Below are 26545 nucleotides of genomic sequence, written 5' to 3'. Positions count from 1 at the left end.
TATTATTATTAGATTATTATAATTATTATTAGAACTATTATGATTATTATAATTATTATATTAATGCTAATTATTATATTAATTATATATAATATTATTGTTATATTTGCATATTTTACATAATAATAATATAATAATTATTATTTTAATTTTATTGAAATTATTATAATATTTTATTATTTTAAAAATATTTAAATATAAATATAAAATAATAAATAATAATAGCAGATTGCATGACAATTTTACAGATACAATAATACCAGGTGGACTGTTACGTGTAAAATATATAGTCTGCCCCCCCCCCCCCCCCCCCTACACAGACCCTACACTCTTCCATAAGTGGCTCAAAAATCACCCATACTAGAATCAATGCCTTTTATTCCAATTTTGCCATTTTGGTTAGGAATAATCACTTGTATGATATTTAGTATTATATTTAAGAATAATTTCATGCAGCATCTGTAGGACCATTTCAGCTGTGTATCTAGCAGCCAAGGCATGGATGAGTAATACCCAACAATACATATAGTAATGTGTAAAATCATCTTCCTGAGTGGTGACACTTCTGGTATAGTCTGTGTGGTCTACAGTTCATTTATTCCTGACAGCCAACGTTGATAAGAATCAAAGGTTCTTATTGGATTCCATAGAAAATACATGGGGGTCATTTTTGACCCACTTATGGAAGGTTGGGGTAGTAACACAAAAACTACAATTTCTTAAAATGTATAAAAGGTAAGTTAAAAATGTGAATGGTATGATATTAAAAACATGTTTTTTGGGGGAATACCAGGAATATGAAATTATGAATTTTTTTTTATTACAAAGATATTTCAAGAAAACAACCTGACCGGGTCATTTTTGACCCACTTATGGAAGGTTGGGGTAGTAACACAAAAACTACAATTTCTTAAAATGTATAAAAGGTAAGTTAAAAATGTGAATGGTATGATCTCAAAAACATGTTTTTTGAGGAATACCCGGAATATGAAATTATGACAAAATTTTCATTATGAAGATAATTCAAGAAAACAACCTGACCGGGTCATTTTTGACCCACTTATGGAAGGTTGGGGTAGTAACACAAAAACAAAAAATTCTTAAAATGTATAAAAGGTAAGTTAAAAATGTGAATGGTATGATCTCAAAAACATGTTTTTTGAGGAATACCCGGAATATGAAATAATGAAAAATTTTCATTATGAAGATATTTCAAGAAAACAACCTGACCGGGTCATTTTTGACCCACTTATGGAAGGTTGGGGTAGTAACACAAAAACTACAATTTCTTAAAATGTATAAAAGGTAAGTTAAAAATGTGAATGGTATGATATTAAAAACATGTTTTTTTTTGGAATACCTGGAATATGAAATAATGAAAAATTTTTATTACAAAGATATTTCAAGAAAACAACCTGACCGGGTCATTTTTGACCCACTTATGGAAGGTTGGGGTAGTAACACAAAAACTAAAATTTCTTAAAATGTATAAAATGCAAGTTAAAAATGTGAATGGCATGATATTAAAAACATGTTTTTTTTTTGGAATACCAGGAATATGAAAATGAAAATTTTTATTACAAAGATATTTCAAGACAATAACCTGACCGGGTCATTTTTGACCCACTTATGGAAGGTTGGGGTAGTAACACAAAAACTACAATTTCTTAAAATGTATAAAAGGTAAGCTAAAAATGTGAATGGTATGATAGCAAAAACATGTTTTTTTTAGGAATACCTGGAATATGAAATTATGAAAAAATTTTCATTATGAAGATAATTCAAGAAAACAACCTGACCGGGTCATTTTTGACCCACTTATGCATCTAAGGGTTACCAGCGGTTTGACTGACTTTCTGCCTCTTGAAGCTTGAAATGTTCCTGTGGTGTCTTCCTGCTAGGATCACCTACAAGACGGCCTACAGGCAGGCTGTGAAGACCGACTACCGTAAGCGCTACCAGTGCTGCCCGGGCTACTACGAGAGCCGCGACAAGTGTGTTCGTAAGTCAAATTGTCCTGCTTACATTCCACGATTGAAGTGTTGGTAGATGAGATTCAGTAGATGAATAGAAATATTTCCAACGTGTCCTGGCCAGTATAAAGCCTGCTAGACCAAATTATTAGCGGAGACCGAAGCAGCGAGATGGTTTTGATTAAAGTTGAAATAGCTTTGACACATTTCTGTCATCAGATTAACGTTAACGCTCACGTCAGCTTTTCTCCTGCTGCTCAATCTGCTTCGTCAACATAATGATGAGTGTGCTGGGCCACGTTCTCCAAAATTGAGGGTTTGGGTTCTCTGCGGCTTCTCATGCAGAAGAAGTCGTGTTTGTACTGGATTTGCTGGTGTCGCTCTGTGAAAGCCCAGAACAGTCCCATGTAGGAAATAGTCATATTTTTCTTCACATCCAGGATTTAGCAGCCTTTTTCACAATCTGACCACAAATAAGCAGCAAGGCGGGATTCAGGGATGGTTAGCTTACTGCTAGGGCCATTTGTTTGACCAACAAATGAAAATCATGACTTTGACTCCTGCTGGTAGATCCCAGACCAGGGGTGGGCAAACTACGGCCCGGGGGCCACATCCGGCCCGCCAAGTGTTTGAATACGGCCCACCCAATCTTTCCAAAGTATTTCATTTAAACTCAACATACAACCTGGCATCATGGCCTGAGCCAACCTTTTGATGGTTTTATCAATTTCGTTGTTTGACATGGTCTGTTGTTTACAGAGTGCTCCTGAAAAAAGAGACACGAGCACATAATAATAATAAAAATTAAAATAATAATTATTATATTATTATTATAACTATTATGATTATTATATTTACTATATTAATGCTAATTATTATATTAATTGTATATAATAATATTGTTATATTTGCATATTTTACATAATAATAATATAATAATAATTATTTTAATTTTATTTTAATTATTATAATATTTTATTATTTATTTTATTTATTTTATTTTATTTATTTTGATGGTTTTATCAATTTCGTTGTTTGACATGGTCTGTTGTTTACAAAGTGCTCCTGAAAAAAGAGACACAAGCACATAATAATAATACAAATTAAAATAATAATTATTATATTATTATTATAACTATTATGATTATTATATTTATTATATTAATGCTAATTATTATATTAATTATATATAATAATATTGTTATATTTGCATATTTTACATAATAATAATATAATTATTATTTAAATTTTATTTTAATTATTATAATATTTTATTATTTTTAAAATATTTAAATAAGAATATAAAATAATAAAAAAAAAAGCAGATTGCATGACAATTTTACAGATACAATAATACCAGGTGGACTGTTACGTGTAAAATATATAGTCTGCCCCCCCGGAAATTTTGTTATATCAATGCGGCCCGCGAGTCAAAGTTGATCGACATGTGAGTGCGAAAATCGACTAGGTATGCCTGCAAACGGCCACAGCAAGAGGAAGTCACCACACCACTCTCAATGGCGGTAAATATGGCTGCAATCTCCAGCTCGGACACCGACTTCCTGGTGGACCCCGCCATTATTGTCCCGGTAAATGTATACTTTTCTCCCTGTATACTTCCTCTTGCTGTGGCTGTTTGCAGGCATACCTAGTCGATTTTCGCACTCACATGTCGATCAACCAATAGGCGAACAGTTCAACCCAAGACACACTTAGGACCGCCCCCTCATTTGAATAGTTTTTCCTTCTGCATTTCAAGCTGACATTGTCTGCTGCATGAAATAAATACATATGAGAGCAGAGTGCTTTTATTTATTTATTGATATGTAATTCTATTTATATATTTTTTTTTGTATTTATTTCTACATTTATTTTTGTATTTTTTAAAAATTTTTGAATCTTGTTTTGTATTTTTGTATTTATTTTTGCTATTATTTATTTATTTATGTATATATTTTTTTATTTTTGTTTTTATTTCCATTTATTTATTTTTTTTTGTATTTAATTTTTTTTTCATTTTTGTTTTTATTTCCACTTTTATTTATTATTTTGGCAGTTTTGGTCCTCCATAGTTGTGAACGGTGTGTTCACAATGTCCCCTGTTGACTCCCCCCGTGGTGAATCCAGTGTATAAATAAAGTTAGAAACCACGCACGGTCAAACACGGTCAGACAAAAATACCACCTCAGCCGCCGAAACCCTCTCATAAAGTGTGTCACATATGAGCGAGTGGAATTGAAATATCTACGATGGCGACTTTTCTTCATTATTAAAATGCCATATCATTACAGATAATAACACGTTGTCTTCACCTGATGACATTTTGTAATCATTCGCCCTCTTCGTCTGTTTTTCATCAACAGCACGCTGCACCAAGGAGTGCGTCCACGGCCGTTGCGTGGCTCCAGACCGATGTCAGTGCGAGGGAGGATGGCGAGGCGACGACTGTTCTAGCGGTATGGAAAGTTCCTCTCTACTGCGTTATTTAAGCCAATGTGTTTGATACAATGCCTGCTTTCCTCCGTCACCGTGCGCACCACCATTAAAGATCCATAAACACAAGCGCAAAACTACAAGAATGACATCTTTACGTCAGTCGAGTGGCTTACGGCCATCGCAAACAGGAGGCTTTTCCAATGGAAACAAGCAGTGAGTCATTAGTTTGAGCCCAGAAGCAGCTTTAGTGGTCTAGACGCACCTCCACCTCTTAGCCACACTTGGAACATCTGATTAATATTAATAACAGTCAGCTCTATGTACAACGGTGCAGATGTTAGCGGACCTAACATTGATCCCTGCGGGACGTTCTCACATTCGTACTCTGTTCATTTTAAAAGAAGATTATATTGTTATTTTGCAGAACACCAATATGAGATGGGAAAAACAAACCGGTATTGGGCGTTATGCTAAAGAGCTGCGAGAGTGCTAGTTCTGCTAGCTTAGCCATTATAAAGTTGAATCTTGTCTGAGATCGAAGACAATAATTTCTCTGTCAGAAATGTCTCGTCCAAAGTTTTTCCACCGAAAAATGAAAGGATGCAAGGGCCACTTTGATATTTAGTAAAGATATGCTAAGATGTTATGTGTATGTCAAGAAAAAACGACAACTCAGCTTTGCGATATAGGAGAAAAAGCAACTTTCAATTTTGCTCTTTTTTTCCTAATTTTTGCTGTTTCCCCCCCCAAAATAATTTGTAAATTCTCTTCTCATGACAATATTAGTTTATTTTCATAATATTTTGACTTTATTCCCATAATACTATGACTTTTACCAAACCTAATTATTTTATTTTATTTAGTTGGTTTCTCATAATTTTACTAAAATGACAAATGTATTTTTGTTTTTCCTCATAATATTACCACGTCATTAAAAAAAAAATTATTCCAGAGGGTGGAAGTGAACCAGGGTCTGCTAGCTATGTGGTCTAACCGCGCAAACCGCGCAAACCGCGCTAACCGTGCTAACCGCCCAAGCTAACCGCGCTAACCGCCCAATCTAACCGCGCTAACCGCCCAAGCTAACCGCGCAAGCTAACCGCGCTAACTGCGCAAGCTAACCGCGCAAGCTAACCGCGCAAGCTAACCGTGCAAGCTAACCGTGCAAGCTAACCGCGCAAGCTAACCGCGCAAGCTAACCACGCAAGCTAACCGCGCAAGCTAACCGCGCAAGCTAACCGCGCTAACTGCGCAAGCTAACCACGCAAGCTAACCGCGCAAGCTAACCGCGCAAGCTAACCGCGCAAGCTAACCGCGCTAACCACGCAAGCTAACCGCGCTATCCGCGCTAACCACGCTAACCGCGCTAACTGCGCTAACCGCTCATCCGCCGTGCAGCCCCATTCATATATGATGCATTACATTTTGGGGTAGCGTATTACTCCCATTACCATTTATAAGTGTAAACAAACCAGTGACGTGATGCTAGTTAAACAGACACAAAACCTCTCGTAGCATACCTGTATTGAAATTAAGAATTTGAAAATAAGGCCAATTTATGAGAAACTAAGGCAAATTCTGGTATTATCAAGAAAAAGCAATAAAAATGAATATTTTACTGTGCAACCGTGTAACAATGATGTTGCCAAGTGTTGCTGAGTTTTACACTTACACAGACTTTAATGATCTCTACGCAGCGCTAGACTGGATTTTTTTCCATGAGCAGCAAAAATATGGGAAACTATTAAAATAGGAGGGCACCGGGAAAGTTTCCTGTGGAAAACTGGAGGGTTGCTAGTTCTGCCTCACAGATAGAGTGATCATTTTATCTGTTTACTATGCTAATGTCAGGGGTTCTAAGCTTGATCCCTGTGGGACACCGCTATGGAGTGTTTGCTACCGATAAACTCTTTCAATTGTGATTTGGAGCCACGAGTGACGAGTGAGACTCCAAGTGCTTCTCATATCTGTGAATGTCGTACTTTTTTCTTTTCACTGCGGCGTGAAAAAAAAAATCCTTGGTGCCCAAAATGGCGTATCCATCGCTGTTTTTCTTGCATGAATTGTGAAAAGCGAGCAGCATCTCAACGACTTTCCACAACCTTCAGCTTGTTTTGGGTCAAAATACGCCACTTTATTTTTTTTTTCCTCTGCAGAAGAGAGTGAACTTGCTTTAACGGGTAGCAATTGCTGTCGATGGAGGGATGACGGGAAGAGGAAATGGAAAGAATGACCCCACGCTCTTGTTTCTCTCACTCCTTCTTTTCTTGCACGTTTCTCCATTTTGCCTTTCACTCCCTCTGTCCCCTTCCCCTTGCTTTGGACTTCTTTTTATTTTTCTGTGCTTTTCTACTAGGTCTCTGGTTTAAAAGTGGGCGTGTGGAGTTTAGGTCTCTGGTTTAAAAGTGGGTGCGTGGAGTTGTCTAAGTGTGTGAAACAGGAGAGGACTCTGAGGTTTGCACTCCAAGTAACATGAAGAGGGAAGGAGATGGAAAAATGGGAATATTATGAGTTGGGATGGGAGTGCAAGAATGGCTTATTAGGAGACAGAAAGGGGAAAAAAAATCTTCCACTTGTGTAATATTTTGGTGTGTCTGTCCATTTTTTTATTAGCTTGGATGCACAGAAAAGCCATTAGAGGAAGAGACTAATTGTTGTGCACAGAGTGGTCGAGTGATCCCTGTGGAACACCAGTTCTGTTGGCCAACATACAGTATTATATAAAGTATATAGTCATATGCAATATTCATATGACTTTATTCCCCTTATTTAGTATTGGGTGTCTCTGGGTGTCAGCTTCTGCCCAGGGCCTTCAGAATCAGGAGTGCTGGCCTATGTCACTTCAACTACATTACCCGTGGGACTGTTTCTTTAACCAATCAAATTTCAGATTCATTGCCCTCTCATTGGTTGACGCCTGAAAGCCTAATCCCTAACACTCGGTCACTTGAAGTGCCCTTGAACGCATCATCACATGACCACTGCAGAGCCTCATTGATCCTGTTCTTTCTTAGCGTTATGTATTCATGGCCTGGTAGTTGGGGAACTATACTTTAACCTTAAACTGTATTATGGAAAGCAGGAAGTGAACAAATGTCACCTCGTACTTCGGTACGTGACAAACAAAAAAACAAACAAAAAAAAAACCTTAAACCATATTAGGAAAGCAGGAAGTGATCAAATTATTATGTCATTGTAGGGTCACATCACCTTGTACTTCGGTACGAGGTACATTATTAAAAAAACAAAACAAAAAAAAAACCTTAAACTGTATTATGGAAAGCAGGAAGTGAACAAATGTAACAGTTAGTGATTGTAAAAGTACCAGATGGAGGGGTAGGATTTAATAAGCTTTGCTTCTTCCTACTCCTTTTGGACATTGTTGTGAACAGACCGTTTTAGCAGGGAAATAAAAATATATAACAAAAAAAAAATAGAAATAAAAAAAATATTCAAAAAATTTCAAAAATATTTCAAAAAAATTCCAAAAAAATTAAAAAGAAAATTGAAAAAACCTTAAACTATATTAGGAAAGCAGGAAGTGAACAAATGTAGGAGTAGGAATATAAGCAAAACGCTCCGACATATTTATCTGAAGGCTCCTACTTCGGTACGAGGTACATTATTTTAAAAAAATAATAATGGAAAGCAGGAAGTGAACAAATTGTTGTGAACAGACCGTTTTAGCAGGGAAATAAAAATATATAACAAAAAAAAATACAAATAAAAAAATATTAAAAAAATTCAAAAATATTTCAAAAAAATTAAAAAGAAAATTGAAAAAACCTTAAAGTATATTAGGAAAGCAGGAAGTGAACAAATGTAACAGTTAGTGATTGTAAAAGTACCAGATGGAGGGGTAGGATTTAATAAGCTTTGCTTCTTCCTACTCCTTTTGGACATGTGGAACTGGGAACTGATTATGGGATGCACTCAATTGGAATCTGATGCATGTTCAAATGAAATAAAACTATTACCATTATATGTTTTAATTATAAAAGTAATCATAAAAACGTATAAAGCGAAGGTCCCTAAGTACCAGGCCATGCAGCTTCTCCAAGTTACTACCATGCAGGCGGAGGTCTGTGTAAACACAATGGCTGCACCAGCTGAATTTCTCATTAGTCAACATGACAACGTGCGGCCGAGCCCCCTCGCCCGAGTCCGTTTCCGTTTAAACAGAAGAAGCCTCAAGTTGACCGGGATAAACACGGGCAGCACCGCTTGCTCCGAGCCAAATTTGGATGTACTGGTGCGCCTTTTGGGAGCCGCAGCTTTAAAAAAAAAAAAAAAAAAAAAAATCTGTATAGTTGTGAGGGCTGTTATCCACAGGCTTTTATTGTGAAAGGATGTCCCCCAGATTAGCCATGATTTCCAAATAACACTCACTGAGGTGGCCGTGAAATCGTTTGGCGCCGTTCTTCATTTTTGAGAAAATGGCCGCTCTTCCATCAATGACATCATGGAGTATCACATGATGTGCATCTGCCCGTCCCAAAACACGACCCCGTTGGAACCGACAGAACCCTCGCTGGAGTCCCTCCACTGAAATCCAAACCCTGTGTGAATGTCCAATCCGAGCGTCTGAAGCTCGTCCATCTTGTGATCTCCATGCAAATCTCCTTGTCAGTTTCTTTTGGATGGGAAGACGACACTCCTGAGCTAAAGGGGGCTGGTCTGGATATAGGGGGGCCGTGAAGGGGGGGGGTCAAAACCACAATTTGTGCAAGGGTGTTCTGTTCTTCATTTCTCTGTGGCTAAATACGGTATACTGATTTTTTTATGTCAGTAATTGAATCATTTTGATGAAAAATGTGTTTTCCATGACATCATTATGTGCTACCACACTGTGTGTGTGTGTGTGTGTGTGTGTGTGTGTGTGTGTGTGTGTGAATAAGCACTAAACAGACATGATTGCCGTGAGTTACGGTAAAGACTCTTTAGCTGGAAGATGACTGGAAAATGTATGAAAGTGTGCGTCTGTTTTAGTGCCAAGGTGGATGGAGTTGGTCGAAAACAACTTTCTGTCTCTTCATTTTTTTTTTTTTAGTTTTTTTGACTGCCTTTAAGTTGATATATTGATATATTTAGCTTCTACAATTTAAGTTTTTAATTTTAATCTGACTAGATGACATCTTTTACTAGAAGGCCTTTAAGCACAACAAAGAAACACTCGAAACTAAGACTTGAATGTCAAAATTGTGCTTTATTGTGGTTCATTAGCGTTATGAGTGACTTTCCACAAAGTAGGAAATCTTTTTTATAAATGGAATATTTTTGTAGCTACAAGTTCAAGCATATTTAACGTATTTTGGGGCATTTACAAGCCTAAAAATGACTAAATGAACTCAAATACAAATACAGTAAAGTCTCGTTATATTGATATCGGTTATATCGATAGTACTGCTTATTACAATACTGTTTTCATTTCCCGGCAAATTTCTAGTCTTTTTTGATATAATTAGTTCGATGCCCTTTTCATCTCCCGCCAGCCAATTTGGTCTGCTTATATCGATACAAAAGCAGCTTAAATCAATCTTTGCTTAAGGATTTCAATACCAAAAAAGAACACGGCGAACGGCTGCTTCCAGTCAACTTTATTTTTCACACACACACCGATTCCCGCACTTCCTGGTTCACAGGTCATGCTCAACCCGCCCCACATAGCTGGCCAAACACATGCCTGCAACAGAAGAACCAACTGACATAGCATACACACCTATTCCAACGAAGACACAAGCGTACAAATACATGTATTTAATTGTGTTGTATTCAGATATCTTTTTATTCTATACACACGAGAGAAACCACGAACGCAGTTGGTTCTTCTGTTGCAGGCATGTGTTTGGCCAGCTATGTGGGGCGGGTTGAGAATGACCTGTGAACCAGGAAGTGCGGGAATCGGTGTGTGTGCTGCGCTCTGGTGGTGGAAGTGTGAAAAATAAAGTTGACTGGAAGCAGCCGTTCGCCGTGTTCTTTTTTGGGATTGAAATCCTTAAGCAAAGATTGATTTAAGCTGCATTAAGCTGCATTGTTGCCCACTTTTAATGCAGTTCGGCGCAGGATCGGATATATCGACAGTATCGACAAGGAGTTGCACTATTTTCACAGGTTAGTGAATGTGTGTAAGAACTACGTGTGTCCTTATAATGTACATATATGTATGTATTATTACTATATAGGCGTGGAGTAAGGGTATCAAATGAATAACTGTATGCCTGATGCGTTGATATGCAGTATTCTACACTGGTCACTAGGTGTACTAGTAATTATGACACCATAGTTTCATGAATGATTTAGTACAGCAACAACATACTAATGATAACATGCAGGAGTGTATATTAACATACTTTCCATACTATAAGGTGCACTTAAAAGCCTTTAATTTTATTTAAAAAAAAATTGATGAGGGGCACAGGGGCATGGAAAACCTGTTTCCGATCTAAATAAGTTTTTTTTAAACATTAGAGCCCTTGATACGTCAAATAACACCCCTATAGTCAATCTTTACTCTCCTATTGCCCAACATAGGCGATATAATAACAGAAAAAAAGACAAAAAATAGACAAAGTATTTTCCGCACCATAAGTTGCATCTAATTATAAGGCACTGTCTCAAATATGGGGTCTATTTCTGTACTTAACACATACTTACATACATACTTACATATTATAAGGTGCATGCCAAAACTTACGGTTGAAGCGCCCAAGAAAGTCCGAGTGTCCAATGCAGGAGCAAACGTCAACATGTCCTCATGACGGGTAACTGCAGCGAAAAGAGAATCCAAAAAATTGTTCAATATATTAATATTTAATATTTCCAGGGTGGCTGAGTGGTTAGCTAGGAGACCCGGTGTCGATTCCCCGCTCGGGCATCTCTGTGTGGAGTTTCTCCCACATTCCAAAAACATGCATGCTAGGTTTTTAACAGTAGCGGAGAGATAGGCACAATGAGGCATGGCGGACATTAAGCGTACATACTGTACATATTACGTCATGTTTAGTGCTGCCAGCGTATGTAATACGTCCCTGTGTCCCTCATCGATTTTTTATGAAATTAAAGGCTTTTAAGTGCGCCTTATAGTATGGAAAATATGAAACTATGGTGTCATAATTACTGACACCTAGTGACCAGTGTAGAATACTGCATATCAACGCACCAGGCATACAATTTGTTTATTTGATACCCTTACTCAACGCCTATATACAGTAAACCTCGGATATATCGGAAATTCGCTCACAACGGACAGATAAAAAAGAAGCGATTTTTCTGTAATGCATTTCCAATAAAAATTCATTGCATATATCGGATTTTTTATAACGGATTTCGCCTATTTCGGACAAAATCTCCAGTCCCGTTCCAATGCATTTCCATGAAATTTCCCTCGCATATATCGGATGGCCGCATCGTGGCGCTCCGATTCGCCGAATCGTGACAGGCCGCTATACGACGTCATTTGCAGCGTTTGCAGCGTTGCCTGCGCGTCCAGGTACATTGGAAACATAGTCAAGGAAGTGCCTTTTTATAACGGATAAAATCCCATTTACGCATATACCGGATATAAATCTGATATATGCGTAAAACGGACATTTTCTGGTATACGCATATAACGGATTTCGCTTATATCGGACAAAACCAGTGGGAACAATTTAATCCGATATATCCGAGGTTTACTGTAGTAATAATACATATATATATATATACATTATAAGGACACACGTAGTTCATATTAGTCATTTTTAGGCTTGCAGATACCCCAAAATACGTTAAATATGCTTGAACTAACAATAGGCCGTAGATTTTGAAAGTGGAGCCGCAAAAGTGGAAGCTGATGTGGAAGTTGATGTCCAACCCCAAACATTACTCTTGTACATATTTAACATGCAGGGGCCCTGCGTCTCGTCCCTGTGGGACACCTTTGGGGAATAAATGTGATTCTGAGTTCCATGAGCTTGTAATTCCAAGACTTTCCTTCTCTCGTCAGCCTGCGGTGACAGACAGTGGGGTCCACGCTGCAGTCAGCCTTGCAAATGCCAGAACGGAGCCCTCTGCGATGCGGTCAAGGGGGCGTGTCTTTGCTCGCCGGGTTTCATCGGACGCTTCTGCGAGGAGGCGTGTCCCGCCGGCACCTTCGGGAAGGGCTGTCTGCAGAAGTGCAAGTGCGGGACGGGAGGCTCATGCGATAAAGCGAGCGGGGAGTGCTTGTGTCGCGACGGCTTCACCGGCACCTTGTAAGTGGACCTGGAAGACCTTTACATATCATATCTTAAAGTTTTAAACACAGTGGAGAAGGAGAAGGGGTCGTGGGGCAATCAAACAGCTGCCCCTGGGTTAGCTGGTGCAATATACCTAATGAAGTGTCTGCTGAATGTACTCATACCGATAATGCTTTATTTACACTAAAGTACATCACATTTACATTTACACAATTCAACAACAAAAATCTGGTAGGAAGAAGCAGAGCTTTTTTTTAATAAAATCTAGCAAAAAAAAAAGCTAAAATTATAATAATTTTATTTTTAGTTTTTAATAATTCATTTATAATAATAACTGTTATTATTAGTACTGTATTGGTATTATTAGTTATATTATAAATTATAAAAATTGGTATCAGTATTAAAATAACTTATATATATAAATATAAAAATAAAACAATTAATTAAAAATATGAAAAATATAAATATATAAATTAAATATTTGATATAATAAAACAAAAAAATATTCAAAGTAATGATGGTAATAATTATTATTATCATTCATTCATTCATGTTCTATATTCAGGGCACATATAGACAAACAACCATTCACACTCACATTCATACCTATGGACAATTTGGAGTGGCTAATTAACCTAGCATGTTTTTGGAATGTGGGAGGAAACCGGAGTACCCGGAGAAAACCCACGCATGCACGGGGAGAACATGCAAACTACACACAGAGAAGGCCGAGGGTGGGGAAAGACAAAATAAGAAGCCAAAAAGTTACCACTTCCACACAAACTAGGAGGATAACTCATTCATTTATTTTCTACCGCTTTTCCTCACAAGGGTCATGGGGGTGCTGGAGCCTATCCCAGGTGTCTTGGGGCGAGAGGCGGGGTACACCCTGGACTGGTGGCCAGCCAATCCCAGGGCACATATAGACAAACAACCATTCACACTCACATTCATACCTATGGACAATTTGGAGTGGCTAATTAACCTAGCATGTTTTTGGAATGTGGGAGGAAACCGGAGTACCCGGAGAAAACCCACGCATGCACGGGGAGAACATGCAAACTCCACACAGAGATGGCCGAGTGTGGATTATTATCATATAATTTGGAAGAAATACTTCTATATTTATATTTTTGTGTTACGCAGTTGTGAGAAGACGTGCTCCAGGAAGTGCCCGGCGCGGTGTCCCTGTCAAAATGGAGGCATCTGCAGGGGGAAAGGCATTTGTGCTTGTCCTCCTGGATGGACGGTATGCAAAATATTGTATATTTTGTATATTTTATATATTGTGCTGCATTCCATTTTGCTACAAATTGCACAGTATGTATACTTTGATTAAACGTGTGTCCTTCCCTCTGCGAAGGGTTCCGTTTGCACGGAGCGATGTCCCGAGGGAAGATACGGACCCAATTGTGCCGAGGAGTGCGTGTGCCACAATCGAGGCAAATGTGACCCTGAGACCGGCCAGTGCAAATGTGCCAAAGGTTTCACTGGTAACAGGTGTGTATACTGTACTGGATTTTAGGCACCGCTGCCCCACATTGCCTGGAAAGGACAGGGAGAAGTGGCAGGAACACAGTCGGATGTCAATGTCAACAAAATGCATTATGCACTGCATTATTTCTCCATCATTCCAACATCGCGTATAAACACTTAAATACTGTATTAAATGTGGAAATGATTGCAATCTGAGGTGTAACGAGGAGTGCGCCGTGGGCTCGTATGGTCAGGACTGCGATGGCGCGTGCGACTGCGCCAACGGCGCTCGCTGCTACAACATCGACGGAGGCTGCCTGTGCGAGCCGGGATTCAGTGGTCCCAGCTGTAAGGACAGGATGTGCGCTCACGGCAAATACGGCATGCACTGCGAGCGTGCCTGTCTCTGCCAGGATGAGCACACGCTCAGGTAAAGGCCACTTTCACGGGGGGGGGGCAAAATGGCCGAGTAGACGCTCACTCCCTTTGCCCGTTGTCGTTCAGCTGCCACCCAATGAAAGGCGAATGCACGTGCCAAGCAGGCTGGGCCGGGCTGTACTGCAACGAAACCTGTGCCCGCGGTTTCTATGGCAACGGCTGCCTGGAGCCTTGCTTGTGTGTCAATGGAGGTGTGTGTGACGGCGCAAGCGGGCAGTGCCAGTGTACACCTGGCTATACGGTAAGCTACGCTACTATACTACTTCGTTTACTTTAAAGTTGGATTTTATTACACTATGTATTTAAAAATACAGTATTTATTTATTGAAGACATGTAACAATAAACTTTAATTATTTCCTATATGGACATATTATCAATATTAGTCCAGCCTGTACACCACCTCTTGCCCGAAGACAGCTGGGATAGGCTCCAGCATACCCATGACCCTCTTGAGGATAAGTGGCATAGAAAACGGATGCCATTTTATTTAATTCAATTATTCATTAATTTTCTGTCGCGGGGGTGCTGGAGCCTATCCCGGCTGTCTTCAGGCGAGGACCGGTCACCAGCCAATATTGCAGGTCCTTATTAGGAATATGTAAAGTCCTTGAAATAATGTTTGAAATGTTTTTCATTAAAACTATTTTTAATCATATATTTACATTTGACAATTGAATTACTTTATTGACAATTGAATCACATTTTGAAGATTATTTTTATAAATGTATTATTGTGCCGATTATTATACTGCTGTATTTGATTATACTGAGTACAATGGAGGGACGGTGCCATTTTAATGACTGGGGGGTGAGAGTATTTATCGAAAAGAGGTTTTGTAACAAAATGTAACTAATATAAAGTACTTTAACAGCATAATTAATAATGAACAAAAGCGGTCAAATACAAAATATAATGTATGTATTAAATTGTGTCTGAATTAAAATGGACGTATGAATGGTACAGTCGTACATCCCTTGAGTGAAAATGGCACTGTCCGTTAATGTGCTAACCTTACGTTAGCTTCCAACAACCCAGAAAGTCGCCTGCTCGCAATGAAATGTATTTAAAAAACAAAATACGACAGTCCGCCGCTTTTTTCAAAACTTTGCTTAAATATAACATATTTTTGTAGGGTGTTCATTGCGAGAGTCCTTGTAAAAGCGGCACCTACGGCAAGAACTGTTCCCTGGAATGTTCCTGTAAGAACTTCGTGGACTGCTCGCCGATTGACGGGGCCTGTTTCTGTAAAGAAGGTGAACGCCGCTCTTCAGGCTACATGAATTAACTACTGTAATAGATTAAATATTTGGATGCACGTCAGGCTTCACTGAAAATGCACATGTCTTCAGGCTGGCGAGGACCAGACTGCTCCGTGCCCTGCTCGGAGGGAACATGGGGCCGAGGATGCAACGCCACCTGTCAGTGCGCCAACAGGGCGAAATGCAGCGCCGCGGATGGATCCTGCACTTGCACAGCCGGCTGGCAGGGGGCGCACTGCGACCAGTCGTGCCCGGTGAGCCTTCAACGTATCAAATAAAATAGTATATCATATAATAAACATAAAACATGATAAGTTGTATGCTATACAAATTGATTTTAATGGTGAAGTGGTAAGTTGGATTGGTTTAATTCTTTTTTAAATTGATTGAAATAAAATATATGCAAAATAGAATATATAAATGAAATTAAATAAATATATATTTTAATACAGTGTTCAATAAAACAGGACTACTTTAGTTTCATATGTGCAGGCTTCACAGACGCCTGATCTGTAGTTGTTACCGTGGCAACCACAGCATGTCGTATTTGGAGTCGCATTTGTATAATTGAGAGCTTTTTCGGCATGTGCAGATGGGCTCGTTTGGGCCGGGCTGCCTGAAGAGGTGCGACTGCGTCCACGCTGATGGTTGCCTAGCGACCACAGGGGAGTGCCACTGCCTGCCAGGCTGGTGGGGTGAGTGATGATTACGCCCTGATACTTTAAAACGTTATGCATATAACAGCGGCATCAAAAAGTTAGCCTTTCCGCAGACAGTAATGCTCATTGCTCATCTGTGGAGTTCATTTAATTCGTGCCCCCGCCCCCCCGTAGGCCCGCGCTGCAGTGAAGCGTGCTCAGAGGGCCTGTGGGGGCGCCACTGCAACCAGACCTGCTTCAAGCACTGCCCCAACAGCGACACGTGCGTACGGGAAACGGGGTCCTGCGTGTGTCGCCCAGGCTACTGGGGGGTTACCTGTCAGAACAGTGAGTTTTGCTAACACCCGCGGCAACCAGTCCAAACTCTTCTTGACACGTCTCTGCCTCCCAGAATGCCGATCTGGCACATACGGGGACCAGTGCAGTTTGTCCTGCCCGTCCTGCGGCCAGTCGTACCGCTGCCACCATGTGACCGGAGAGTGCGACTGCCTTCCTGGATACACGGGACGTGACTGCCATGAAGGTGGGCTTCAGGTTTGGTGATGATACATTTGAGGGAGACATCACCCATCTGGAAATATTCAGACTCTTAAAAGTTTTTCTTTTTTTTTTAACTCTTTCAACTTTCTTCTTGGAAATTTTCTTCCCGTAATTATTCCCATCATTCATTTTCTACCGTTTTTCCTCACAAGGGTTGCGGGCATGCTGGAGCCTATCCCAGCTGTCTTTGAGCGAGAGGCGGGGTACACCCTGGACTGGTGGCCAGCCAATCACAGGGCACATATAGTCAAACAACCATTCACACTCACATTTAATTAACACATTTAATTAACCTAGCATGTTTTTGGAATGTGGGAGGAAACCGGAGTACCCGGAGAAAATCTGGGATGGAGGTCGCTCTGTGTGGCGTGTGCAGGTTTCTCGAGGTACTCCGGTTTTCTCCCACATTCCGATTGGTCTACATGTGCCCTGTGATTGGCTGGCGACCAGTCCAGGTTGTACCCTGCCTATCACCCAAAGTCAGTTGGGATAGGCTCCAGCATCCAAGGAAGCATAAGATAGATAGATAGATAGATATTATGACTCCCGCATAATAATAATAATAATAATGTGGAAAATAGATGACATGAAATATGAACCACAATGTACAGCGTAAACAGTAATTTGTACAAATCATTGAAATAATAAGCAGCGTAGAATACGGATGCTTACTTTTCTCTTTTTATATCGGATTTATTATTTAAGTTTATTACTGATATTTCCATTCCTGCTACATAAAATACACGGGCTAGTAAAAAAAAAAAATTGCAGCGTGCCACAAATGGCCCTCAGGCCGCACTTTGTACACCCCTGCACGAGCCAAATACTCAATGACTGATAGGCAGTGAGGGGTCACTGTCACTGTTGGCGGCACCCTAAGGGTGCGTAGGGTTCCAATGGGTGTTTGGTACAGTGCATTAATGTGTGAGAAATTTCAAGTCAATCCAATTGCAGGGGGGTAATTCTGGGGTTTAATACTCCTGATTGCTACTCTTGATTGCCCCTGACTAGTAGTAGTAGGAGTTTACGTTATGCTCTGTGTGTCCAGTATGTCCGTCCGGCTACTACGGCAAGCAGTGTTCTGAGGTGTGCGTCCGCTGTGCCAACAACGCCACGTGCGACCACAGAGATGGTCAATGCCAGTGTCTGCCCGGCTGGACGGCCACCGACTGCTCCATACGTGAGTGGCGGCGTGGAACTTGACAAAAACGTGAACGTGACAAAAATGCTCTTCACTGACTTTGTGGTCTCCAGCATGCAGTCCAGGACGTTTTGGCACATTCTGCTCTCAATCTTGCGCCTGTCCCGCCAGTTTCCTGTGCGACAGGGTCACGGGCGACTGCGTGTGTGACACGGGAGACTGTCAACAAGGTAAAGGAGCGCACAATCAGAAACACTCGCCTCCCCCTGCTGGCTGATTGACGTCTTTTAACTCCTCACACAGACCCGTCTGAGCCAGGCAGCGTCATGGTTCCTCTTCCCCCCGGAGAGAGGGAGTCGTGGGCAGCCATCAGTGGCGTGGTGGCGCTGGTCATCCTGGTGGTCCTGCTGCTGGTGCTGCTGCTGCTCTACCGGCGGCAGCAGAAGGCCAAGCAGAACAACACGCCCACCGTCTCCTTCTCCACCAGCCGCACGGTCAACTCGGAATACGCCGTTCCAGGTAGAGTCGTGAAAATGATGTTTGATGCCAAGACTACATTGAAAAAGTCTACATTTTCAGTCCTTTCTAATATTTCAGTTCTACGTATGTTCATACTGGGATTGGCTGGCCACCCCGCCTCTTGCCCAAAGACAGCTGGGATAGGCTCCAGCACCCCCTGTCACCCTTGTGAGGAAAAGCGGTAGAAAATGAATGAATGTTTATAATTGTATATAAGTAAGTATTTATAACAATTTAATGTGAAACATTCATCACAGAAATTAATTCTTATTATTAACAAAATAATACATTTTATATTTATACTTCATTCATTCATGTCGCTTATTCCTTATTAAGGGTTGCAGGGGTATGCTGGAGCCTATCCCAATAGTACACCCTGACAATATTTATATTTCATATGCAGTCACTGTATACAGTATATTGGATTGAAGTAAACATATTATAAAAAATATTTAGCAGAGAAATGAATGACTAATAATAATAAATAATAGATATACCATTTTTAATAATACATTGTGTGGATGTTTTGATTTAAGTAAATATATTTATACATCCATGCCACTTATCCTCACTAGGGTCGCAGGTATGCTGGAATCTTATATTATTATAATATTTATACATACACTTTCCAAACATTTATCAGAGAAATGAATGACTTAAAATAATAGATATATCATTTTTAATAATATATTGTGTGGATGTTCTAAGTAAATATATTTATACATCCATCTATTTTCTATGCCACTTATCCTCACTAGGAATCGCAGGTATGCTGGAACGTTATATTATTATTATTATTATATTATATTTATCAATTTTCCAAACATTTATCAGAGAAATGAATGACTTAAAATAATAGATATATCATTTTAATAATATATTGTGTGGATGTTTTAAGTAAATATATTTATACATCCATCTATTTTCTATGCCACTTATCCTCACTAGGAATCGCAGGTATGCTGGAACGTTATATTATTATTATTATTATTATTATTATTATTATTATTATTATATTTATACATTTTCCAAACATTTATCAGAGAAATGAATGACTTAAAATAATAGATATACCATTTTTAATAATATATTGTGTGGATGTTTTAAATAAATATATTTATACATCCATCTATTTTCTATGCTGGAACGTTATATTATTATTATTATTATTATTATTATTATATTTATACATTTTCCAAACATTTAGCAGAGAAATGAATACCATTTAATTCAATAATATTTCAAATGGGAATTTATCTTTATTGACTTTTTATAAAAAAGCGAAGTACGATGGATATGGATAATAACGACATAGTATAACGTGTATATGATATTCATGTGTGTATTGCAGATGTTCCACACAGCTACCACCACTACTACTCCAACCCCAGCTACCACACGCTGAGGGACAACCGGCCCCCGCTGCCTCACCTCCCAAACAACCACGAGCGCACCATCAAGGTGACCCCCATGTTCTCTCTCTCTCGCTCTCTCTCGCTCGCTCACACACACACATACACACCTTCAACCAGGTCACCTTTCTTCATGTTCTTTGTGTATGTAGAACACCAACAACCAGCTGTTCTGCAGCATGAAGAACATGGAGCGAGACCGGCACGGCCTCTTCGGGGTGGAGAGCAACGCCACGCTGCCTGCGGACTGGAAACACCACGAAGGTCGCAAAGAGCCAGGTGAGACCCTCAGCAGACCCTGGATCAGCCTCCAGGGCTTTCCTTTTTTCATGGGCGCTAACGAGCCCAGACAGGTAGCGATATCACTAATTAACTCATTTCTTCCATGGTATCATGGTACTGACCAACACCATATTTGGACAAAAGTATTGAGACACAGGAAGTGGGAAAACAATGAATGAAAGTCAAGTGTTGCTGCCATCATTTGGATATTTTTACTGCAGTTTTTAGGGAGCTAAGTTGAAATAAGGTGTTGGGACTGGTGTGTCCCAATGACGTGCATTGTTAGTTGGCTCGTATTAACTCCTTTTCTCACGTAAAAATGCACAGAAAAGGGAAAGAAATACTATGTGTTCATGTTTCACATAAGGATTGTAAATGACGAGCACAATAAGTGCAGTACCCCTTTAAGAGCAGCTAGCAGTTTTTGTCATTCGCACTGTGTGTTAAAAAAAAATTGTGTTATTAATCAGACAAAATAACAAATTACAGCAGTTTTGAGTCATTAAAAAAAAAATCTCCTAACATAATGCAGGAAAATCAGTTGTCGCCGTCATATTTTTATAATATTTTTACAACAATTTTTGGAAGTTGTCAGTTTTTGTCATTAGGACCTTGACTGGATATTTTAAATTATTTTGTTTTTAAATTGGCAAAAAAATTGCTGACATCATGACAGCCGTTTTTGGGAAGCTGCCATTTTTTGTCATTCGCACTGTGAGTTTAAAAAAAAATTGTTATTAATCAGACAAAATAACAAATTACAGCAGTTTTGAGTCATTTTGTAAAAAATGCAGGAAAATCAGTTGTCGCCGTCATATTTTTAAAAATATTTTTTAAACAATTTTTGGAAGTTGTCAGTTTTTGTCATTAGGACCTTGACTGGATATTCTAAATTATTTTGTTTTTAAATTGGCAAAAAAATTGCTGACATCATGACAGCCGTTTTTGGGAAGCTGCCATTTTTTGTCATTCGCACTGTGAGTTTAAAAAAAAATTGTTATTAATCAGACAAAATAACAAATTACAGCAGTTTTGAGTCATTTTGTAAAAAATGCAGGAAAATCAGTTGTCGCCGTCATATTTTTAAAATATTTTTTAAACAATTTTTGGAAGTTGTCAGTTTTTGTCATTAGGACCTTGACTGGATATTTTAAATTATTTTGTTTTTAAATTGGCAAAAAAAATTGCTGACATCATGACAGCAGTTTTTGGGAAGCTGCCATTTTTTGTCATTCGCACTGTGAGTTAAAAAAAAATTGTTATTAATCAGACAAAATAACAAATTACAGCAGTTTTGAGTCATTTTGTAAAAAATGCAGGAAAATCAGTTGTCGCCGTCATATTTTTAAAATATTTTTTAAACAATTTTTGGAAGTTGTCAGTTTTTGTCATTAGGACCTTGACTGGATATTTTAAATTATTTTGTTTTTAAATTGGCAAAAAAAATTGCTGACATCATGACAGCAGTTTTTGGGAAGCTGCCATTTTTTGTCATTCGCACTGTGAGTTTAAAAAATGTTAGTTGGCTCGTATTAACTTGTTTTCTCATGTAAAAATGCACAGAAAAGGGAAAGAAATATGTGTGCAGTACCCCTTTAAGAGCAGCTAGCATTTTTTGTCATTCGCACTGTGAGTTAAAAAAAAAAAAAGCGTGTTATTAATCAGACAAAATAACAAATTACAGCAGTTTTGAGTCATTTAAAAAAAAAATCTCCGAACATAATGCAGGAAAATAAGTTGTCGCCGTCATATTTTAATAATATTCTTACAACAATTTTTGGAAGTTGTCAGTTTTTGTCATTAGGACAAAATGCTACATGCTAATGCAGCTCATGGAACCGTGAACGTTCCTGAAACGTTGAAACTGCTGGATGTCAATCAATATTCTTCTCCATCTGCTGCCAAGCGTTCTTTTATTTGGTATCAAATGTTTATCGTTTATTGTGTTTCCTTTGCCCAGACAGTCCGACAAGCCAGGAAGCTTGTTGGACTTCCAGTTGGACGTGGAAATATAAAAACATGCTGCCATATTTCATGTTTCAATTGGAAATAAGTGGACTTGTTGTTTTCAGGAGCGTTTGGAATTGATCGGAGCTACAGCGCCAGCATGGGCAAATACTTCAACAAAGGTACAGTAGGTCACCAACACCACCCCCACCAACACCACCCCCACCAACACCACCCCCATCAGCCTCCATAGACTGCAATGATCAATGATCTGGGAAGGCATTAGAGGTCAGGATTTGGAAGACGGACCCCAACCTTAAGCGAGCCCTCAGGAAGTAGTAGTGTTTTCTGCCACTTTAGGGTCCTGCCGGGACCCCCGATGAAGGGGTGGTTAGGTTTTGGGTTCTGGTTAGTATTAAGGTTCTAATAAGAGTTTTGAGTAGGGTTTGGGCTTTTGGTCCATTCTCTTCCCAACCAAAACCTTAGCATCAACTTGAACCCCAATATTTGGGGTTCGGGTAGGCTTGATTAGAGTTTGGTTTTAGTTTTGTTGTCCTCGTCCAACAGAACTGAAGGATGCGGCGATGGCGAGCAGTAGCTCTCTGAACAGCGAGAATCCTTACGCCACCATCAAGGACCTACCCGGACCACCTTTCTGTCCCCCGGAGAGCAGCTACATGGAGATGAAGGCCGCCGTGCCGAGAGAGCGAGCGTACACCGAAATCAGCCCGCCGCCGCTTTTCAACGCCTCGTCTTTACGCAGAGGTGAGAGAGTCTTACGTGATTTTGTCTTACGGTTAAAAAGGTCACGCGGAGTACTTGGCATACGACCTGAAAAATTCCTACGCATCTTTCTCCTTCTAGAGCGCCAGAATTCCGTTGGCCACGCCCCCGTGGAAGACCCCCACAGCCACTACGACCTCCCAGTCAACAGCCACATCCCGGGACACTATGACCTACCTCCCCTCCGCCGCCCTCCGTCTCCCAGGAGAACCCCCCAGTGACGATGGAGAGTCCGTGCAGGTCACAGCAGCTCGGAGCGCCTCCATGGTACCGCTGAAGACTCAATGCCGCCGCCGTGTGGAGCACGCTAGGACTCCATGCAGTAAGGTGCAAGTGGATGGGGCTCTAATGCCCCCTCCCAATCTGGAAAGACTTTGAAAGGGAGGATGTCTGGAATGTTTGAATCCACTCCAAATAAAAAACGCTATCTTTTGTTTGCCACGCTCGCCGTGCATGTTCGCACGTTTGTTCGCACGTTTCCTTTTTTCAGGATCACAAGGACTTTCAAGGTTGCAGTTTTTTGATGTAAATGTGTACTTTTTTTTTTATTTTAAACCAACTGTGGATGTTTGTACAATTACTTTGAAGAAATATTTTTAAATGATGCACTTTACAAACAAACTGCAAACCCTCTTGGATTACATTTGCACAACACAATTTGTACCACGCTGTCGCACAACGAAGAGCGGTTAGCATGTTTGGCGACACACTCAGGAGATCCGGAAGACCTGGGTTCGAATCTCTGCTTCTTTGTGTGGAGTTTGCATGTTCTCCCCGTGCATGCGTGGGTTTTCTCCGGTTTTACTCCGGTTTCCTCCCACATTCCAAAAACATGCTAGGTTAATTAGCCACTCCAAATTGTCCATAGGTATGAATGTGAGTGTGAATGGTTGTTTGTCTATATGTGCCCTGTGATTGGCTGGCCCCCCGAAGACAGCTGGGATAGGCTCCAGCATACAACTGCGACACGAATGTGTATAAACATGGAAAATGAATGGAATTTGTACCACTTAAAGACTTTAAAGCAGTTACCGTGTTTCCTCATATAGTGAATGTTTAGTTACTCAACAGCAGAGACTACCGGGCCTCTAAGCCACCCATTTTGGGGGTTGATTGATTTATTAACCCCATCTTCCCACATGAATAATCTTAGTTATATAAAACAGAATATTCATATACGTGTTGTGCATTATATTACTGCCTCTGCTTTTGCGCATTTGTGGCTTTTTGATAGAATTTTCGTGAAATGTTATTTCTTCAATTTGATAATAAAAATAAAAATAATAAATAAAAATGGAACCAGGGGCCACAAATGGCCACCAGGCATACATCAAATTTGAATTATTCCCATCCAAGACCACATTGACCGGCTTAAAAAAACACTTTTGGCTAAAAGTTTACACTTCTGGACTATTTGAGGAAATACGGTAAATGATCGACCGAGTGCCATTTGTAGGACACGCCCCATTTAGCTGCTGTGCGTCAATCAAAGCTTCCCGTACCAACAGGGCGCCGTCATAGCTTGTATTCACTTGAGAAACATTAACATAAATATTTGTCCCGGAAAAATGTGTACAATGTGTTACACGACGACGGGTTGTGTCTTTAATTTGACTCTTAATGAAACGAATTAGAGTACAAACTAATATCTGCTTGTTAAGTCACCGTTCACCTACGGATGCCAGCGAGGTGCAAAACTCATTCAATTTAATTTCGTATAAAAGTGACAACGAACTAAAAATTAGTCGTTTAATTTTTAGTTTTATTGTGAGAAAGCAAAACGCAACACGTCTTTATGACCATACGTTCAGTCGTAGCGGGTTTGGAGCCTTTAACCAGCTGTGTGTGTTGGCTAGCTAATGTTAGCTAACTAGATTTAACACAAGAAGCAAGGCAATTATTTTAGAAATGAGGGCATTTCTTACCTTGCAGCAGACAAAGGTGTGCTTCTTCATTCATGAACTGCCCTTCGACCATGAAGCTTTATCCACATTTTGGGTTTAGGACACAAAAACAATAACCTTTCTCCCCCAAGTTCTATGTGTTGTCGCCCAACAAGGTTTAGCAATGACGACATTTGTAAATGAGGCGGGGACTGCTCTGCGATTGGTCAATGTGTTTCCGTGGGTGGAGCTTATGTAAAGTTAATTATGCAAAAAGACAACACCTGTGTATGTCCTATATCCACAAATGTTAACATGTATATTTGTAAATAAAAAAGCCATTATGAACTTGCTGTGTATTAAAAAAAATGAAGACAATCACTTGCTGCGAGAAAAACTTTTTTTATCTTGGAAAGAAAGCCCAAAATACAACATTCATCACCTCTATATGGCTTTGCTCATGACATGAATGGAGACATCTGAATGATATCACACCTATGATTCCAAATATGGAGGCAAAATGTTCAATGAATAACATCAACCTGACACCGAGGATGACTTGAAATATTTCAGTCTGAAAAAAAGCTCCAATGATTACACCGAGATTTGATGATGATTGATGATTTTGATGATTTTCTACTCTTCGGTGATGATTGTAAGGCACTTTTGGGAACAAAAAATAATATATCGTCGATGAAGCGTCATAGTAAAGAGAAACAAAAAAAACAAAAAAAACACAGCCATCAAGTATTTTCCATAAATGCTTTGCTATGCTTCACTACAGTACAAAATATTCCATGAAGTAGGAAAAAGCCCATCCCGCCATGCAACAAGATTCCCGGGAAAAAGAGCCACGCAAGCCGGCAAAGACGTCTGAAGGCACCTTGGCAGTTTGAATGATTAAAAAAAAAAAAAAAAAAAAAAAACTAACACAATCTCAATTTTTTTGTGGCACCTGGCACACAAAAAAAAACGCTTTGGTTGCCATGACGACACATCTTTGGCATGAGTAAACACTTTTTTTTACATTCTTGCAAACAACCCCATACCCTCCGGGAAAAAAAAAAAAAAAAAAAAAAAACGCAACCCAATTTAGACAATAAATCAAGAAAAAATTGTGACTCTCTTACATAAAAAGAAAATTTGCAGAACACCCTGAGATGACAATAAACTTTTTCTTTAAATGAAAGGGATTTGTGTGGAGGACATGAATGAAAGGTCACTAACGAGCCTTTCCTGTGTGGATGTTCCTATGGGAGTGCAACAACACAAGCCAATTATATGCAATACAAGGAAGACAAAGCTCGTGACCATCAGGCACTCTTAAGGCTGCCGAGTCAAGCGGATACAAAAGGCAAAATGAAGCGCCAATTAAAAAATAAAAAACAGTAACCGAGGAGAAAGATCCCAGCAGTGGAAAGCGATGCTAAGATGCTAAGTGCGGTACGCAGGGGGAGGAGTCAACGTCGTCACCCGCTTTTACATCATCACACAGTTCTCAGGCTTGACGCCACTCTGGAAAGACAACAAGGGTCAGAGGTCAGGGGTGACTACGACAAACATTTAGTTTTTTGGCTAAA

General features: G+C 39.6%; 2 protein-coding genes across 4 annotated transcripts in view; one reads left to right on the top strand and one right to left on the bottom strand.

Moving 5' to 3' along the window:
• The window catches only part of pear1 (platelet endothelial aggregation receptor 1), a 69802-nt gene extending 43911 nt beyond the window's left edge, over nucleotides 1-25891 (top strand). The window contains exons 5-24 of one of the 2 annotated variants that reach the window (XM_058053625.1): nucleotides 1902-2002; nucleotides 4337-4429; nucleotides 12394-12640; nucleotides 13772-13874; nucleotides 13989-14125; nucleotides 14319-14531; nucleotides 14606-14780; nucleotides 15673-15793; nucleotides 15890-16053; nucleotides 16392-16494; nucleotides 16633-16785; nucleotides 16850-16981; nucleotides 18047-18178; nucleotides 18253-18369; nucleotides 18443-18658; nucleotides 20010-20119; nucleotides 20223-20349; nucleotides 22425-22481; nucleotides 22867-23064; nucleotides 23164-25891. In XM_058053625.1, coding sequence (XP_057909608.1) covers nucleotides 1902-2002; nucleotides 4337-4429; nucleotides 12394-12640; nucleotides 13772-13874; nucleotides 13989-14125; nucleotides 14319-14531; nucleotides 14606-14780; nucleotides 15673-15793; nucleotides 15890-16053; nucleotides 16392-16494; nucleotides 16633-16785; nucleotides 16850-16981; nucleotides 18047-18178; nucleotides 18253-18369; nucleotides 18443-18658; nucleotides 20010-20119; nucleotides 20223-20349; nucleotides 22425-22481; nucleotides 22867-23064; nucleotides 23164-23303 — 2839 coding nt within the window. In that variant the 3' untranslated portion in view covers nucleotides 23304-25891. Of the gene's footprint in view, nucleotides 1-1901; nucleotides 2003-4336; nucleotides 4430-10347; nucleotides 10521-12393; nucleotides 12641-13771; nucleotides 13875-13988; nucleotides 14126-14318; nucleotides 14532-14605; nucleotides 14781-15672; nucleotides 15794-15889; nucleotides 16054-16391; nucleotides 16495-16632; nucleotides 16786-16849; nucleotides 16982-18046; nucleotides 18179-18252; nucleotides 18370-18442; nucleotides 18659-20009; nucleotides 20120-20222; nucleotides 20350-22424; nucleotides 22482-22866; nucleotides 23065-23163 lie in introns of those variants that run through there. The other variant, XM_058053626.1, reaches the window with a different exon arrangement.
• The window catches only part of lmna (lamin A), a 49505-nt gene continuing 48311 nt past the window's right edge, over nucleotides 25352-26545 (bottom strand). For both annotated transcript variants that reach the window (XM_058053628.1, XM_058053627.1), the window contains exon 13: nucleotides 25352-26480. In XM_058053628.1, the coding sequence (XP_057909611.1) occupies nucleotides 26445-26480 (36 nt within the window). In that variant the 3' untranslated portion in view covers nucleotides 25352-26444. The remainder of the gene's footprint in view (nucleotides 26481-26545) is intronic.

The sequence above is a fragment of the Doryrhamphus excisus genome, chromosome 17 (assembly GCF_030265055.1).
Source record: "Doryrhamphus excisus isolate RoL2022-K1 chromosome 17, RoL_Dexc_1.0, whole genome shotgun sequence".
Taxonomy (NCBI): Eukaryota; Metazoa; Chordata; class Actinopteri; order Syngnathiformes; family Syngnathidae; genus Doryrhamphus; species Doryrhamphus excisus.
This window is presented reverse-complemented; position numbering and strand designations above follow the sequence as displayed.